Source organism: Schistocerca piceifrons, chromosome 6, assembly GCF_021461385.2.
Source record: "Schistocerca piceifrons isolate TAMUIC-IGC-003096 chromosome 6, iqSchPice1.1, whole genome shotgun sequence".
Lineage (NCBI taxonomy): Eukaryota > Metazoa > Arthropoda > Insecta > Orthoptera > Acrididae > Schistocerca > Schistocerca piceifrons.
This window is the reverse complement of record NC_060143.1, coordinates 10,046,097-10,065,987: the sequence shown is the minus strand read 5'-3', so window position 1 is coordinate 10,065,987 and position 19,891 is coordinate 10,046,097. Positions and strand designations below refer to the sequence as shown.

Genomic DNA, 19,891 nt, shown 5'->3' with positions numbered 1-19,891 from the left:
GTATGGAACACATTAAAGTGGATCAACCACATAACATTAATTGCGGGTAATGAGATGCCCGACTGACATTATTGGGAACAATCCTTAGGAAATGTAGTCTATCAACAAAGGAGGTAGCTTACAAATCCCTCATTCAACCAATATTTGAATATTGCATGGCAATCTGGGATCCATACCAGACAGGATTGATAGAGGCAATAGTCAAGATCTACTGAAGAGCAGCACACTTCATTACAGGTTCATTTACTAAGCATGACACTGAAAGAGTGGTGTTCTGCATCTCATAGTGATTTGCTGTTAAAATCCCAAAAAGATTCAACATATATTGCTTCCTCCTATGCACATGGTGTGATCAAAAAGTAACAGGAATTTTTTAATTTTGCAGTCTTTCATATGTATATGACATCTGTCCATCCTCGAAGGATGATGGTGTAGCAAGCTTGGTTCTGGGTCCACAATGTCTGCTGTGGCTGAAATGTCCCACTCATATATGGCAGTCCCTACTTTAGTTTGGGCATGTGAAATGTGAGGGCTTTGAGTGGAAGCCATTTTCTCTTTTAGTATTTTCCTCTTCCTGATTTGTTCTTGTATACATTCCTCTTCTGCAAGCTTGACACCATTTTGTACAGTCACCACTTGACAAGATCATCAACAGTTTTTTTGCAGCAACTTGGATTAATACTGGCCTTGGTCAGGTCTCTCTTGCAGACATCCTTGAAGTGAAAGAATGGTCTTTTGACTGGCCTCACACCCTCCTGAAGTTCTCCGTACAACAGTTTTTTTGGTACTCAGTAAGTACTTCGGTGGCTTAAGAGTGCATGAATGCTTGTTGTGCTTGTGAGCTTTATGATTTTGTATGATCTCCAGGAGATTTGAAGTATCCTCCAGAGACAGTGGAGGTGAAAGCTGTTCAGTCAAGATTTGTGCTTAGCAAGAGTTGTCTGTGTTTCACTACTACAGAGAAGGGTGCTGATAACAAAAGCACTCTATACGTGTAATTTAGTTTTTATTGTGTGCAGTCCATTGTTTTGTACTCTCTTTTTCAATCTAGCCATGATCGATGATGTTTGTGCGATTGTGTTTGTAATCTCAGTGTCCACAGACAAGTTGCTATGTATTGTAGATCCCATGTAGGCGACATCAACAACAACCTGTAGAGAATTGCTGTCAATGCTGATAGATGAAAGGTTGAGTTTTCCTACACCGTGATCATAGTCTTTTCGATGCTGATGATAAGACCAAATTTTTCACATGCATGTGATAATTTGTTAATTAGATACTGCAGCTCATCTTCTGTATTTGCTACCAGAGTCGCAAAGTCTGCATATAACAACTCATGAATAATAACTGTATGTACTTAAGTCTTGGCCCTGAGGCAGGCAGTGTTGAAAAGGTTTCCATTGTATCTAGTATGTAAATATGAGGGGGTACCCAAGAAGAAGAAGAAGAAGGAAAAAAAGGAATAATATTGCAGTGGATGGAGCTTGCGTAGTATGCATTTCTGCTGCTAGGCATGTATTGTGCAACTTGTTGCCAGTTCAGTGCCACCTTTGTTATCGACCTGGCTTGTTCTGTTCATCTGCAGAGATTGTTTTTGCTAGTGCTGGTTGTTGTTTTTTTTATGGCAAGTTTAAGTGAACAGTGTGTGCAGCTGTGAAATTTTGTATTCTACTCAGTAAAAATGTTGCTGAAATTGTTTTAATGTTGAAAACAGCTTACCAAGATGAGACTATGGGAAAAACTCAGTGTACAAGTGGTTTGCTTGATTTAAAAATGGTGACGTGTAGATTGATGACAAACCTCATTCTGGATGTCCATTAACTGTCCAAATCAACGAAAATATTCATTCAGAGTTTGTTCCCTCAGGACAGACCATCAACCAAACCTTTTATTTGGAAGTTTTAAGAAGATGACACAACAGTGTTTGTCAAGAAAGACCCAATTTGTGGCATACAGAAGACGGGTTCTGCCACCACGACAACACACCTGCACACACAGCCATCTCTGTTAAGGCAATTTTTGGCTAAAGTGGCATCATTCTGCTGCTCCACACACCTTACTCACCTGACATGACACTGTGACTTTTTCTTATTTCCACACATGAAAAGGGGCATTAAAGTACACCGATTTGATGACATTGAAGACATCAAGAAGAAAATGAGAGAGGAGCTGTCAGCCATTTCTAAACATGACTACAAAAAATTTTTCTATCAGTGGAAACACTGGTGGGACAAATGTATTTGTTGTAATGGAGAGTACTTTAAGGAGATAAGGTTGTTTTGTAAACTGTTTGATACATATTATACAGCTTTTGTTTTGGTACCCCCTCGTACACTCCCTCCCCACAGTCTCAAAGACAAATCTCAGCAGAAGGGAAAAGAAGACTCCAAATAGAGTAAGTACCAACATACACACCTGCTTCACACCACTATTAATGGGTAATGTTACAATGATGTATCATTGAAGCAGATTGTAGCTTGTGCTTTCTCGTGGAAAGAGACTGTTATTTGTAGTAGTTTAGGTGGACGTCCAATTGTCTGCAGGACCTTGAAGAGCACATTTTCAGCTCAGTAAATCAAATACTTTAACAAGATCAATAAAAGCAATATAAAGTTGCCTCTGCTGCACGAAGCACTTCTCTTGTAGCTGTCATAGAGAGAAGATCATATCCGTGGTTGATCAGCCAGGTCTGAAGCTGCGTTGGGATTCTGAGTAGATTCTGGAAGCTAGGATTTGTAATTGCATTAGGATGATTGTTGCATATGCCTTCCCAGCTAAACTTAGCATTGAAATGTCTTGGTAATTGTTGCAGTCATTTCCGTCCATTTCCTGTTTACACATAGTAACAATATTCAAATTCCACATATTCAGAGGAATGCAACCTTCTTCCTAGCTGGTTGTGAGAAGTAACTGTAGGCATTTGAGAAGTACAGCCAGACTTCATAACCTCTGCAGGGACCCCATCTTCACCTGGAGCCTTTGCATTAGCAAGAGAGCCTACTGCTTTACTGAGTTCTTCCATAGTAGGCATTGCATCTAGCTCTTCCATAACTGGCATTTGTTTGATGGTGTCTTGTGGATTCCTGCTAACTTCATTCTCAGCTGCATACAATGCAAGACAGTATTCAAACCAGCATTCCATTTGCTTGCCTTTATTAGTAATGACTTTGCCTGTCTTGTAATTCAGAGGAGCTGTTTTCTAACAGTTGTACCAGTTGCTTTCACCCTCAGGGGCTCATCATTCATTTCTGAGTATGGGCTTGGTGACCCAAGGGACTGGTAAGTGCTGTCAGTCTTGTATCACCATAAGTTCTGAGCATGCTTCAGCAACCACCATGCAGCACGGCAGTGGAAAGTTGTGTGTCTTAGGGAACAGGTATCTTGGCTTGACTGCCTGGATTGTGAGGCTGGAATAAACCTCTATAAAAAGTAAACCTCAGTCTCAGGGTGTGCTGGGTACTGATGAGATACGTGGCTATTGAGGTGGAATGGTCGTCAGCAGGCACCCTATGGGGAACCTGCCACAATTCAGTTGTTTGAGGCTTACTCAGGCATGTGAGGCTCCATCTGAGTGGACCCTTATTTCCCCAGCTGTTCGTGGGACCAAGATGGAGCCCTTGAAATCTTCTTCTTCTCCTACCAGCAGGAAGGGTGTACCACCTGGGAGTACCCACACCCAATCCTCCTAACGAATGAGAGAGGCTAGCCCTCCTGATAATCAGAATCAGCTGAACTATAGTAACAGGGCTCAAGGAGTCATAAATCAAAATGTGTTTTTGGTGATTATGAGGAAGGAGGGGGTGTTTGAAAAAGTGTCCCCCTTCCATATCCATGAAGCCTTGGAAGGACTTGCTGGTAGCCAGAAGGCTGTAAAGCAGCTGAGGAATGACTGCCTACTGTTTGAGACTAACAGGGCAAAGCATGTGGAACTACTTAGGAATTCAGGAAAATTCAGTAATATAATGTAACTGTTGAATTGCATAACTCCCTTAATTCCAGCAAGGGTGTGGTCGCATGCTGTGACATTATGAACATTGACATTGCCAAACTTAAACAGGAATGGGCATCATGGGGGATAGTGGACAAAGGACAAAGGATGCATAGCAATAATGGAGAAACTGGGAGACCTTCAATTGTCCAATGCTGCCTGAAAACAACATGCCAGATTTTGTGCGACTTAGGGTTAGGCCGTATGTACCTAACCCTATGTGGTGCTACAAATTCCAGCATTTTGGTCACACATTGATGAGTTGTGGGGATGAAGCGACCTGTGGGAAATGAGGAAAGCCAGCCCATAAAGCTGGGACTGACTGCCCAGTTCAAGCAGTTGGTGTTAATTGCTCTGGGAGCCACTCAGTCTGGAGCCAAGACTGCCTGTTTTTGCAGAGGAATGAAAAATTCAGGAACTAAAAGTCACCAAGTGGATCCCCTATGCGGAAGCCAAAAAGGAATATAAGGTGATGAACCTCCGGTCTTTACCACTTCTTATGCTTCTATGGCACAGAAACATGTTCCAAAGGTCAACACTTTGATGCAGATGACATCTAGTGTACAGTTATCCACCACCAGCACCTGATCTTGCATGTGTGCATCTTGAGGCAAAGCAGGTAAGAATAAAGCAGTCCAAGTAGCTGCCACATAAAAGATCAGCAACAGTTCCGCAGTGAATGTCAGGAAGGCACACGACAAGCAGAGTGCCTCTCAATGCCCCCTTCCCCCCTCATCCTCGAAGGAACAGGGCACAGGGAAAGGATCACAACGTTCGGATCAAAAGTTGTCCCGAAAGCTGTCAGACATCATTATTTCATGTCTGACTGATGAGGAGGACATCAAGGAGTTAGATGCCTCGGATCCAGGCAGCCCCTCCCCTCCCCTCCCCTCCCCCTCTCTCTACATGTGTTTCACCTTTGCAGTGTGAAGATAGGGGTAAATTATAGCCACACCAGTGAAATGGCTCCCATACTACAGTGGAACTTCCAGGGGTTGAGGACATACGTGGAGGAAGTTTGCCTATTATCTCAGGGTAGACCACTGTGACTATGTCTCTAGATGGACTAATTTCAATCAATTGTACGCCCCTGAGCTATGAGGCTATGTGCTTCACAGAAAGGGCGACCTGAGTGTAAGAGAGCTAGAGAAGGTGTATGTATTTTCATTACTAACGACTACCACTCCTCGCTGCCTCACACCCTTAGAACAAATTTACAAGCAATTGCCATATCAGTGCACATACATTGTCAACAATATTTTCCATTTACCCACATGATGTGCTCTACAAAGAGGCCCTAACTGACCTTATTACACAGCTCCCTGCCCCTTCACATCCTCTGTGGTGCTTTGGGGCTTTGCAGCTACCTGCCCCAGGGGTAGGACAATTGAGAGGCTTCTAATGTCATCATGTACAGCACTGCAAACTGGGTCGTTCTCTGCCATCGGTCTCTCACTTTGCTCTCCCAGCTCTTGTTCACACTGCTCAGTGGGAAGTGGTCAATGATTTGCATGGAAATGATCGCTTCCTGATCTGGATTCACCTGCCAGATGGAGTGGAGCCTGAAAGGAAACTACCACGATGTGTATTCAGTAGAGCAGACTGGACGCTTTATATAGCCAGCTGGCCTAGTTTGAACATCGTGCCAATGCTGAGGTGTGGGTGGGTCATATTACCAAAATGATTCAATGCACAGCTGAAGCATCCTCCATTCCACAGTCCACGGGACATCTGAAGAGGCAATGTGTCCCTTGGTGGAGTGACAAATGCTACTCTGCAGTGAGGACTACGTGTGTAACTCAGTGTAGTTTCAACTGTCAGCCAACTGCAGAGAATCTTACAGTCTTTCAGATGGCAAGGGAAAAGTGCCACTGGATCATTTGGGAGAGCAAGAAGTAGTCATGGAAACAGTTCCTGAGCACCATTAATCATTCTGTGAAGAGTTCAGTTGTATTGGAGACAGTCAGAAGAATTTCTGGGAGATGAGGGAGGTGCCCCATGGCTGTTGTAACGGGTGACAGCATTCTCCAGACTAATCCGGTCCAGATTATGCAATCACCAGTCAGGATCCAGGTTTCCAGCGCTATAGAGCAGTTGCTGAGAGGAGCAGTTTGGACTTTTGGTCCACCTCTGATGGAGATTACAACTGCCTATTTTCCATGTGGGAGCTGCATTCTGCATTGTTGGCATTCGTGACACATCCTCCGGTCACAACAGAATCCATTACAGTATGCTGCGGCACCTCACAAGGCATAATAAAGATATCCTCCTTGTACTTTTTAATGCCATTTGAACATCAGGTCACTTTCCTGACTCGTGGTGTGTGGTAATTTTAATTCCTCTATTAAAACCTGGGAAAGACTATAGATGCCCAAGTGGTTATTGTAATGTTGCTCTCACTAGCTGCATGGGAGAGACCTTGGAGTGGATGTTCAGCTGCTGCCTTGTCTGGATCTCAGACTCCAGGCAGCTGCTTACTCACTTTCAGTGTGGTTTCAGGTGGTATCGTTCCACCTTTGGTAACCTGATTCTCCTCGAAGTGGCTACACAACAGGCTTTCATGCACCGGTATCACCTTCTAGGTATATTTTTTGACATCGAGAAGACCTACTTGGAGGTATGTTGTCCTTGAGCAGCTTCATGATGATTTTTTTTTTTTAAGTACTCCTGTTTGTGTTCAGTTATTTCTCTCCCCATAGTATTTTTGCTACTCAGTCAGTGATGTCGTGTCTGAGCACTTTGAGCAGGAGAATGGTGTCCCTCAAGGTAGTGTTAGAAGTGTGACTGTCTTTGCCATAGCTACACTATGTGATCAAAAATATCTGGACACTTGGCTGAAAATGACTTACAAGTTCGTGGTACCCTGCATCGATAATGCTAGAATTCAATATGGCGCTGGCCCACCCAGAGCCTTGATTGACAGCTTCCACTCTTGTAGACATACATTCAATCAGGTGCTGGAAGGCTTCTTGCAGAATGGCAGTCCATTCCTCATGGAGTGCTGCACTGAGGAGAAGTATCGATGTAGGTTGGTGAAGCCTGGCACGAAGTCAGCATTCCAAAACATCCCAGAAGTGTTCTATAGGATTCAGGTCAGGACTCTGTGCAGGCCAGTCCATTACTGGGATGTTATAGTCGTGTAGCCACTCCGCCACAGTTCATGCATTATGAACAGGTGCTCGATCGTGTTGAAAGATGCAGTCACCATCCCAGGATTGCTCTTCAGCAATGGGAAGCAAGAAGATGCTTAAAACATCAATGTAGGCTTGTGCTGTGATAGTGCCATGCAAAACAACTAGGGGTGCAAGCCCCCTCCATGAAAAACACGACCACACCGTAACACCACTGCCTCCGAATTCTACTGTTGGCACTACACATATTAGGTGGCAGCAAAATGCACCTAATATGAAAAACATATGTTTTCTGGGGGTGTCCAGATACTTTTGATCACATAGTGTATTAACAGTATTACGTCTACATGGTTGCCACATCTTAAGAACCTGAAAAAATGGTCCCCTAAGGTTCTAAGTATTTTAAAATGCCTTAGCCAGAGTATATAGGGAGCAGACAGAACTTGTCTGCTCCGGTTTTATGGCATATTTGTGTGATCTCACTTAGATTATGGGTGCATGGTGTATGGGTCTGTGAGACATTCTTATGTAAAGATGTTGGACAGGCACCGTGGGGGGGAATTGGTTTGCCATTGGGGCATTCCGAACAAGCCCCATAGCAAACCTCTGTGCAGAGGCTGGTGAACTGCCATTTCAAATCAGGCTATGGCTACTTATGGTGCACCAGGGATATAAAACTCTGTTCACACCATATGCACTTGTATCCATACCCTTGCTCAGCCTCCAATGGTGGTGGTGGTGGTGGTTAGTGTTTAACGTCCCGTCGACAACGAGGTCATTAGAGACGGAGCGCAAGCTCGGGTTAGGGAAGGATTGGGAAGGAAATCGGCCGTGCCCTTTCAAAGGAACCATCCCGGCATTTGTCTGAAACGATTTAGGGAAATCAGGGAAAACCTAAATCAGGATGGCCGGAGACAGGATTGAACCGTCGTCCTCCCAAATGCGAGTCCAGTGTGCTAACACTGCGCCACCTCGCTCGGTGCCTCCAATGGAAAAGCTTTTTCATAACCAGCAACGGGCAACGAGTTGCTATGGGGTTCGTGCACAGGATTGCCTTTTAGAGATGGGTGTAGTTGGTCTTAATATTTTACATCGCCGTTGGAGCAGACTTCCACCTTGGCTCGTCTGTAGGCCCAGACTTATTTTAGACTTGACCAATTTCAAGAAAGATAGTATGTCAGATTTTACATTTCAATCTCTGTTTTTTTTAACACTTTAGATATTCATCACAGTTTCACAGTAGTGTACACTGATGGCATCAAACAAGGATATTCCCTTGGCTGCTCAGTCGTGTTCCCCAACCATGTCACCATGATTTGCTTTTGTGATAAGTATACCATTTTCTCAGTGGGGCTCTGTGTCAAGGCACTGGAGCAGATATGACATATTCAGGGCAAACGGTTTCTCATCTGCTCTGATTCCTTATTGCCTTACAATCATTACAGGGTCTGTACCCAGTTGGGAAGTTGGCCCAGCTGATATATGACCAACTATAGTTGCTCCAGTGGCAGGGATGGCAGGTGTCATTCTGCTGGGTGCCAAGGCATATAGGGATATGGAGAAATGAACAGGACGATTGGGCTACCAAGGAGGCCTGCAGTGGACAGGATGTGACACAGTGCCTTATTCCCTCGCAGGCTGTTGTTTCTGCACTATATAGGAAATTCATGTAGGTGTGAAAGGTGAAGAATGGCTGGTGGTGACAGATAATAATTTGCTGTTGGTGAAGTCAACTACATTCCTCTTGCTGGTTACTCGGGTGGGACAAAATGACACTCACACATCTTTGAATTGGGCACTGCCTTCTTACACGTGGCTTCTTACTATGGTGAGAGGATCCCCGGTTTTGTGATGCTTGTGATGCGGAAATCTTGATACATCTCATTTTAACAGAGTGTATTTTATACCGTGATGGAAGGGCTGCAGTAAATGTGTAAATATCGATGTGGATCTGCTCACTATTTTAACTGATGAGACGGGTGTAACTAAAGTTTTAAAGTTTTGTGATGTGTTAGGACTCTGGCCTAAGCCCTTAGGCTGGAGATTTTAGTGTGCTGCAGAGTGGCTGGCTCCTCTTTTTGTATTCTTGCAGTCAGTCAGCCATGTCCATCTGCTATATTGTTTTAATTCCCTGTACCATTTTCTTCCTGTTTGTTAGTGTTTTAATATTGGAATGATATTTAATTTTGTGCGTTCATGTGGATACATACGTAGTTTCCCACATTGTGTTCCTTTCAGTTTCCCTGCTGTTTTAAACTTCTATTAGGATTCCTTTTCTGACACTCATCTCAAACTGTTTTTGCACAGATGCTGAAGACCTTCCTTTTGTGCACCTATCCTAAAATATCCATCACCACCACCACCAATTGCTTTCTCAATTCTATCATATGTTGCCTTAGTGTCCCCAGAATTGGTTGCTTTCTGAATACCTGCACGTAAATTCAGACATTAGTTATTTGCACATCTCATGGATGTTTGCTTTGCACCATTCTTTGCATCTAGCAAGTCTTCCTGAGATCTTCCATTTGGATTTCTTTTGTAAGGAAGCAAGGCTTTCCATTTAGCCTCAATACTGGCTCCATCTCTTCCAAAGTTTGCTCATACCAGTCCTTGTTTCTATCTTCTTTTATTCCATAGGCCAATACTGCTGAGTTGTAGATGACACCAGACAGCTGTAGCCATTTGTTATCAATATTCCTTTCTGCTTCTCTGTTTCCTAGTAAAGCACTTTCAAAATTGCTGACAAATTCTGGTTTCCGTTGTGAGTCATGAACATGACATGGGTTTTTCTGTGATGACCTCTTGGTTTGGTGTGGTGATATTTTGTAGGGGTGAGCTTCATTGTGCATGCCTCCAGAGCATGGTCAATGTGTCAGTCAGCACCATGATAGCTTCTTGTCAGTTGGACATTTTTGAGGTCTGAATGCCTAGCTATGACAAAATCAAGTTGATGTCACTGATGAGAGCAGGGATGTCTCTGGGACACCTTGTGTCAATCCTTAAGTTGAAATTATGTGTTTGTAATGCACAGTCTATAAAAGGAGCAGACTTCCAGCAGTCTCCTGCCACTTTTATCCATTTTTCCTACTCCGTGGTGACCCAGGAAAGTCAGTCACATGTTGTTATCTGATACAACTCAAGTATTGAAGTCCCTTAGAATATGTAGTGACTCGGATCCGGATACTTTGGATATTCTGTCACTGAGTAAATCATAAAATAGGCCCTTCTCTTCCATGCCGGAAGATAAAGTAGGAATATACACAGTTCGGATTACAGTGCCACTTGAAGAGCACATTGTAAAATAAGAATCCACTCTGTCCCAACAGATGATGACACTATATAGTTCAAGAAGGTGTTTTTAACTGCAAATTATATGCCGGGAAATTTTGGCTTGTCTTCAGACCACCCCTGTCAGAGGAATATGCAGTTTGCCTCTCTGATAGAGCCTGGGTCTGGAAGCCGTGTCTCCTGCAGTCACACAATGCCCAAATTCAAGCAATGGAGCTCTCTGTCAATTATAGCAATCTTAAAAATGAAATCAACCAATTAGGTATTGTCAATGTACTTTGGACACATGGCCTAACAGTCCAGGTGGCAGTAGGAAATGATTTATTTATTTGATTTATTTATTTTGTTTTTAGGTGTACTATATCAACTTACTTGCTGAAGATTACTTCTAAGTTCCACACACCCTCTGTAGCAGGTAGGTAGTGGCAGGGCGGCACCTTTCTGGCTTCAGCTGCCCAGCTTGAGGCAGGTGGTAACTGTCCAATGAGATGCAATGGTCTCTCCCACTGTCGAAAGTGGCCCCTGGTGCTCGAGTCTTAAGGCCAATCAGACAGAGCTTATAACTGGTAACTGCCTCTTCCTGTCTTGTGCTGATGTCCTTCGACTTTCCTGAGGCGTCCTCTCCAGAATGCTACATGCCTGAGCAATAAATACAAAGATACATAAGTCACTTAATCATCAATGTCTCCCTCTCAGCCTAAATGATAGCGCCCAATGGAAAGGCAAGCCAGTACATTTGGTATCAATTCGGTTGCAGAAGCTGCTGGGAAGGGATGTAGTGTGCCTTCCAGCCACTCTTGGAGCCTCACTCCTGATTTTCTTTCTGGGTTTTCTCCCTTAGCTTTCATCCCTCTTGAGACTAACAACAAAGCAATGGTGCAAAAGTTAATTAGAGGAAGGAATGGTAACTGAGGGAAGAGTAGGGAACAGGACATGTAGGGTATAAGATGGGTCATTGTGATTCCTCTGCTGGGACCTGCCCAGCTAGGTTAGACCTGTCAGTAGCTACACTACTACCATCTGACTCTCAGTTTCCTCAGAGCACACAAGCCCTCCCACCTACACGGACAGTGCTACGATAAGACAGTGCTTCTTGATAGGGGGCTTCATACATCTAGTTCTTAATTGTTTTATCTTGTTGGTACATAAGTTCCTGATGTATTTTTGCATCTTCAGCTTTTTAATATTTAGTTTAGTGTTGACAATTGAAAATGTTACACATGTTGTGGAGTGTCCCATGCCAAGCAATTTTTATGGATGAACAATTTTTATGGGTGTTGTGGGCATGAAGCACCTAGCAGAAAAGTTTGTTCCAAAATCGTTGGATTGCAGCCAAAAATGATGTCACGTAGTCATTGCTCAAGAATTGCTAAATGAAGTCAACAACGATCCACAACTTCTGCGGAAGGTTACAACAGGCAACAAAACATGGGTATATAGATATGACATCAAAACCGAGGTCCATTTGCCCCATTGGACACTACACTATGTGATCAAAAGTATCCGGACACCCCCAAAAAACATACGTTTTTCATATTAGGTGCATTGTGCTGCCACCTACTGCCAGGTACTGCACATCAGCAACCTCAGTAGTCATTAGACATCGTGAGAGAGCAGAGTGGAGCGCTCTGCAGAACTCACGGACTTCACATGTGGTCAGGTGATTGGGTGTCACTTCTGTCATACGTCTGTACATGAGATTTCCACACTCATAAACATCTCTATGTTCACTGTTTCTGATGTGATAGTGAAGTGGAAATGTGAAGGGACATGTACAGCACAAAAGTGTACAGGCCAACTTTGTCTGTTGACTGACAGAGACCGCCAACAGTTGAAGAGGGTTATAATGTGTAATAGGCAGACATCTATCCAGACCATCAAACAGGAATCCCAAACTGCATCAGGATCCACTGCAAGTACTATGACAGTTAGGCGGAAGGTGAGAAAACTGGGATTTCGTGGTTGAGTAAATGCTCATAAGCCACACATCATGCTGGCAAATGCCAAACAACACCTCCCTTCCTGTAAGGAGCATAATCATCGGATGATTGAACCATGGTAAAAAGTTGTGTGGAGTGACAAATCATGGTACACAACTTGGCGATCCGATGGCAGAGTGATGGTATGGCGAATGCCCGGTGAATGTTGTCTGTCAGCATGTGTAGTGCCAACAGTAAAATTCGGAGGCAGTGGTATTATAGTGTGATCATGTTTTTCATGGAGGGGGTTTGCACCTCTTGTTGTTTTGTGTGGCACTATCACAGCAAAGGCCTACATTGATGTTTGAAGCACCTTCTTGCTTCCCACTGTTGAAGAACAATTTGGGGATGGCAGTTGCATCTTTCAACATGACTGAGCACCTGTTCGTAATGCACAGCCTATGGCAGACTGGTTACACGACAATAACATCCCTGTAATGGACTGGCCTGCATAGAGTCCTGACGTGAATCCTGTAGAACACTCTGGGATGTTTTGGAACATAGACTTCGTGTTAGGCCTCACCAACCAACATCAATACCTCTCCTCAGTGTAGTACTCCGTGAAGAATGGGCTGCCATTCCCCAAGAAACCTTCCAACACCTGATTGAATGTTTGCCTGCGAAAGTGGAAGCCGTCATGAAGGCTATGGGTGGGCCAACACCATATTAAATTGCAGCATTAACGATGGAGAGCGTCACAAATTTGTAAGTAATTTTCAGCTAGGTGTCTGGATACTTCTGATGATATAGTGTACCTGAAGAGCCAAGACCAAAAAAATTCAATAAGTTTGAACACATATAAAGGTTCTTTTCACTGTTTTTTTTTTTTCAGTTCCGGTGAGTTAGTTCAATGTGAGTACCTATCTCATGGTCACAAGATCAATAAGGAGTACCATCTGGAAGTTATGTACCATTTGCATAAAGCAATCCTAAGAAAACAACCAGAATTGTGGCAAAACTAGTTGTGGAAATTCCATCACAGTAATGTTCCCACTTATACCTCAGCACTTGTTCATGATTTCTTGGCAAAAAAAAAAAAAAAAAAAAAATAAATAATAATAATAATAATAATAATAATAATAATTATTATTATTATTATTATTATTATTATTATTATTATTATTATTATTATTATGTCACCTCAGCCATCGTATTTGCCAGACATGGCCCCCTGAGATTTCTTTCTGTTCCCAGTGTTGAAGAGAACCATGAAAGGATTTTTAAAAAAAAAAAAAATGTTGAAGGACCTGAACACCATAGCAAAAAATGAGATCCACAATTTCTTCCAAGATTGGAATAAGCACTGGCACAAGTGTGTTATATCTGAGGGTAATTACTTTGAAGGGAAAGTTGATGTTGATGAATAAATAAGAGTGTTCAGGAAAAACAAAAATTCCCATTACTTTTTGATTACATCTCCTATATCGCAAAAAAAAAAAACCCATGAAGATGAGATTAGAGAGACTGAAGCTCACACTGAGGCTTATCAGCAACCATTCTTCCCACAAACCATTCACATCTGGTAGACAAAAAGGGGGAAGTGACAGTGGTCCACAAAGTACCCTCTGACATACACCGCTTGCGGAGTATAGATGTAGTAAATATAGATAAACTGCATTGCCAACAACTACAGGTAAGGTACGAGGCATTCTGCTGTGCTAATTTTAATACAATTTGAATTCACTTTGGAAATAGTGTTATCAAAGACGCTGACAAACAAGTGTGAAATATATGCAGAGAGAGAGGGATTACAAAAACATTACAAAAAATCAACACCATCTGTTAGAAAAACCCTTCACCATATACACTCCTGGAAATTGAAATAAGAACACCGTGAATTCATTGCCCCAGGAAGGGGAAACTTTATTGACACATTCCTGGGGTCAGATACATCACATGATCACACTGATAGAACCACAGGCACATAGACAGAGGCAACAGAGCATGCACAATGTCGGCACTAGTACAGTGTATATCCACCTTTCGCAGCAATGCAGGCTGCTATTCTCCCATGGAGACGATCGTAGAGATGCTGGATGTAGTCCTGTGGAACGGCTTGCCATGCCATTTCCACCTGGCGCCTCAGTTGGACCAGCGTTCGTGCTGGACGTGCAGACCGCGTGAGACGACGCTTCATCCAGTCCCAAACATGCTCAATGGGGGACAGATCCGGAGATCTTGCTGGCCAGGGTAGTTGACTTACACCTTCTAGAGCACGTTGGGTGGCACGGGATACATGCGGACGTGCATTGTCCTGTTGGAACAGCAAGTTCCCTTGCCGGTCTAGGAATGGTAGAACGATGGGTTCGATGACGGTTTGGATGTACCGTGCACTATTCAGTGTCCCCTCGACGATCACCAGTGGTGTACGGCCAGTGTAGGAGATCGCTCCCCACACCATGATGCCGGGTGTTGGCCCTGTGTGCCTCGGTCGTATGCAGTCCTGATTGTGGCGCTCACCTGCACGGCGCCAAACACGCATACGACCATCATTGGCACCAAGGCAGAAGCGACTCTCATCGCTGAAGACGACACGTCTCCATTCGTCCCTCCATTCACGCCTGTCGCGACACTACTGGAGGCGGGCTGCACGATGTTGGGGCGTGAGCGGAAGACGGCCTAACGGTGTGCGGGACCGTAGCCCAGCTTCATGGAGACGGTTGCGAATGGTCCTCGCCGATACCCCAGGAGCAACAGTGTCCCTAATTTGCTGGGAAGTGGCGGTGCGGTCCCCTACGGCACTGCGTAGGATCCTATGGTCTTGGCGTGCATCCGTGCGTCGCTGCGGTCCGGTCCCAGGTCGACGGGCACGTGCACCTTCCGCCGACCACTGGCGACAACATCGATGTACTGTGGAGACCTCATGCCCCACGTGTTGAGCAATTCGGCGGTACGTCCACCCGGCCTCCCGCATGCCCACTATACGCCGTCGCTCAAAGTCCGTCAACTGCACATACGGTTCACGTCCACGCTGTCGCGGCATGCTACCAGTGTTAAAGACTGCGATGGAGCTCCGTATGCCACGGCAAACTGGCTGACACTGACGGCGGCGGTGCACAAATGCTGCGCAGCTAGCGCCATTCGACGGCCAACACCGCGGTTCCTGGTGTGTCCGCTGTGCCGTGCGTGTGATCATTGCTTGTACAGCCCTCTCGCAGTGTCCGGAGCAAGTATGGTGGGTCTGACACACCGGTGTCAATGTGTTCTTTTTTCCATTTCCAGGAGTGTATATTCAGTGCGTGAAATGTCAGACAGATGTGTAGGCCAGGTGATTAGATGTGCCTGTCATTCTACAGTTGTGTCTGTTATTCTTAGAAGGCTTTCAGATTCCTTGCGACAAGTGACTGGTATTGCTTTACAGAAATATGGCATGTGGAACTGGTTGAAAAAGGGATAGTACATTTGGCTTTAAAATTTCACAGATTGTTTTGATTGCCGTTCACACTAAAGATCACATGTATCCAATGGCACCTCAAACCATCACACACTTCGTATTTGTCCACTATGCCCTTCTATAATACTGGCTAGCAGAATGCTGTGTGATGTGTGTGTGGTAGGCCTTGAATATAATGATGTACCACTCTTCTGTTATTGTTTGTGTTCTTTAATAATGAACAGCATATCTATATTAAGTCAGAATTTCTGTTACTTTTCTTGTATTCTAAATGTGTGAGATGTTTTGCAATCATGCACTGATTTCTTTCTGATTTTCTTTCTGTGTAATTACTTAGAAATGTGTATGGTAGAAGAAATTAGAAACTCATATGTTGTGTTAGCATTTATTTGAATTCAAATACTTTTTGAAATGAGACAGTATAAACTCTATTGCATGATTTAATGTTCGTGGTTTTCAGTAGCGTCATTGTCAACATAAGTACTACTGTAGTTTTTCTGTTGTCAGTAATTTTTACTTCTGTCAGTGTGTAGATTATTGTAAACCTATGAATGTGAATTGAAAAGTTTCTAGTCTAATTAACACAGATGGTCTGCAATTAACTCATTCATGAAACTTACCTGAACCCTCTTTATTTTGCTGGTGACATTGTACAGTACAGTACGTCTCTAAGCACATGGTGGAAGTACAATTAATCGAAAAACGTAATACAGAAAATTTAAAAGTAAGGCTGAAATCAAATGTAATAAGACTAAATTAAAATATAATCAAAACACCAAAAGTAAAATAGGCTATATTAACCATGAACTCGTACAACTAGTTGAATTTTTATATTTAGGGTATCTCAGGGTAATGACTGCATAGACAGCAAAAGAAACAAATAGAAGAGAAAAATATCTAGAAGCACATTTGCTCAACTAAATAATGGTACTTTCAAAACAAAGATTTCAATGTGTCAGTAAAGGAGACTTTATAGTCAGTACATGTTATTAGTTTTGATTTACGGCAATGAGACATGGACTTTTAATGCAAAAACAGTGAAAAAGTGAGGGTTTCTCAATGAACAACAACAGTGATAACAATGTATGGACAAGACACTTTCAAGGGTTATACAGAATTTAGATAACAAATTCTAGTGTCAACTACGAACTAATACAATGAAACACTCTCTCTCTCTGTCTCTCTCTCTCTCTCTCTCTCTCTCTCTCTCTCTCTCTCACTCACTCACTCACTCTCACACTCTGATACCATTCCAATCACACCACATTACTTCACATGTAATTTCAGTCATGCAGTTATTATTGTTCTTCACAAACCCCGTTGTAACAACTATCTGGATTCTTAGCTGCCTGAAACACTCAAAACAGAGGAAACAATGACAATTCCTGGATGGCATTATAATTCAAATAATGGAAAGGCAACCAGTCACCTGTAGCTGACTGATTGGCGGTACATAGAAACATGCAGCCAAAAAAACAGTATTCACACTAGCTTTTGAGCTCTTTCTCTTTCTCTAGAAAAAGTACACATATTGACACACACAACCTCCCAAATGTACACACCCACGGCTGCAGCAGGACTGCCTGTTGAATATTGATTGATTATTGAGAGAAGTTACCTGGGTAGATGGCAGTGGAGAGAGGGTATGGAAAGATGGGTGAGGCAAGGACGTGGTAGTCGGATAGTGGGAAGCAAGCCTTTTGACAGGTCACTCAGCAGCTGCACAACAAGATGAAGGGAGTTCTTAGGGTAGAACATATGAAAGGTAAAAAGGTGAAGGGAGGGGAGAAAGGAAAGCAGTGGAAGGTAGAGAGAGGGAGAGTGTGCCCGCATTGGTTGGAGGTTGGAGGGGGAAGGAGGGGAGAGGGAAGGGTGGTAGGAGAAGACAGTACATGATCTGGGTGATGGAGGAGTGGTGCGGACAGGAGAGAGAATGTAAGAGAGAAGGTGAGGCAGTGTGAAACAGGTTAGCAGAGGTTTAGGGCAGAAGGATTGTGAAACTGCAAAATATGCTAGAGAGACAATTCCCACCTGTATAGATCTGAGAAACTGGAAGGGACTATCCAAATGACTTGCATAGTGAAACAGCTATTGAGGTCATTTTTGTAGTGATACGAACCATGGTCAGGAAGTGAACAGCCAAAATTGTATTTTACCACAGTTTTTCCACATAGGATGCTGCACAGTAATTGGGGCAGAGTTGATATATAAAATGACTGCTTTGAAATGTGATCCTGCCTTTTATAGAGTAGGAAATGCATGTGACTGTACTGCAGCAGGAGGAGGTGATAAGTAGATGTATGGGACAAGTCTTGTACCTTACACCTTCCCCACACCCATCTCTCTAGGCATCTTCTCTTTATAATCAGTAATCAACAATCTGTCTCAATGCAACTGCAGGTGTGTGCATTCGGATGTCTTTGTGGTTGTGTGTGTGAATTTCTGTACTGGTGCTAGAGAAAAGAACAGGAGCCCAAAAGCTAGTGTGAATACTGTTTTCTGTTGCCTGTTTCTTTGTGCCACACAGCAGTCAGCTATAGCTGAGTCGTTGCGTTTCCTTTACTTTATGTGTGACTAATGCTATGAGACAGATTTGCTGGCTAGTACTTCCAGGAAGCAAGAATTTTTAATACTGATGAGATATAGACATAAATGTACAGAAATTTATCCTAGCTTTCAGAACTATTAATTCCTCTCTAAGGGCTGGTTCCTCAGAACTCAAGATGAGGGAGATCCACTTGTTGGCGAATGAAATGAATTATCTGTTCAGCAGTGGTTCCGTCTTACCTTCTCATCCCATTTGGTAAGTCTTCCATTACTCTCAGTTCTGGATGACTTTTCTGTAACTCTTCCCATTTCCTACATCTCGCCAGTCATTCTCCTTCATCTCTCTTCCTTTCCTTTCATCCCTTGTGCCAGAAGAAGGAGCCACTGGCTCAGAAAGCTTGTACATTTTTGTAACTTTTATGTGTTTTTTCCTGCTGCTGCTTGGTGAGTAGCTTTTTTTATCTATTATTATTATTATAGGCTTAATCAATACAAAGATAATTAATAACAACATGTTGTTGTATTCCTGTCATCCTCTGCCAAGCCTCTTTATCCAGCGCATCTTCCTTGTCAATGCTGCAGTGTTCCATTACTCCATTTATATGGTCTGTGCAAGAACATCATTGTCTTCTGCACTTACGTGTGCTGGATGGTTTCCATTCAAAACCACCTTGGCCTCCGATGATCTGGCATCCACACCATTTTAATGATTTTCTTTCAATTCTATCTATCACTGTATCATTTGCCTTCATTCTTGCTCTTACTTTATCATTAGTTTTCCTTTCGATTCTTGATATTCTGGCACTCCTATGCAAATAATCCATTTCCATAATTATTAGTCTTCTTTTGAGATCTGCATTTAAGATCCATAGTTATGATCCATAGCATAGCACTGATTCAACCATTATCTTACCTAATCTTTTCTTATTGCTGTTGGAAATATTCTTATCCCTTATGTGCTTTTTTATCTATCCAGTAATATTATATTATCACCACTTTCTGTTTTACTTCACAAGTGAAGAGATTTATCTGAAAGCGTGTTATTTTGTAGTCAAGTTAGAAACTTTTCAATCCATCCTTACATATGTCTAGCAAAATTTAAAAATCTGCAAGTTAGTGTGGTTTTCATAGAATGTGTTTTCAGTTAGTATTTTTAGTTGTGTTTAGTAAATTATTATTTTATTTGTTGCATGCAGCTAGAAAACTCACAGGTAAGAGTAGAAACATATGAAAAATTCAGCATAAATGTGTTAAATTGATAAGTGTTGTGTAGTTACCACTTTTTTCCATTCTTCTTGCACTCTTTCGCTTTGACTAACACTAGAGTGGTGTGAAAGTAAGAAGGTGACAGAGCAAAGGTGAATCTTTACCCACCAGTACTTTCATACCACAAGCCTCAGTGTTCATTTTCAGCACATTGACCTTGCATTCTTCAGGTTTACATATTTTTTGTCATTGTAACAACTGCAAACATTCTTCTTAAAAACACATTCTTGGCTCGATGATATCATTGCACTCTGTGTGTAATCTTCTTCTCTTGGTTATTTTAAGATAACTGAAGCTC

The 19,891-nt window shown here is 42.8% G+C and overlaps 1 protein-coding gene across 10 annotated transcripts in view; it reads left to right on the top strand.

The window, feature by feature from the left end:
* The window catches only part of LOC124802474 (ral GTPase-activating protein subunit beta), a 398,111-nt gene that overhangs the window by 226,445 nt on the left and 151,775 nt on the right, over nt 1-19,891 (top strand). For 7 of the 10 annotated variants that reach the window (XM_047263271.1, XM_047263267.1, XM_047263270.1 and 4 more), the window contains one exon: nt 19,524-19,538. The exons of the other annotated variants lie outside the window; for them this stretch is intronic. In XM_047263271.1, coding sequence (XP_047119227.1) covers nt 19,524-19,538 — 15 coding nt within the window. The remainder of the gene's footprint in view (nt 1-19,523; nt 19,539-19,891) is intronic. 10 annotated transcript variants of the gene reach the window in all.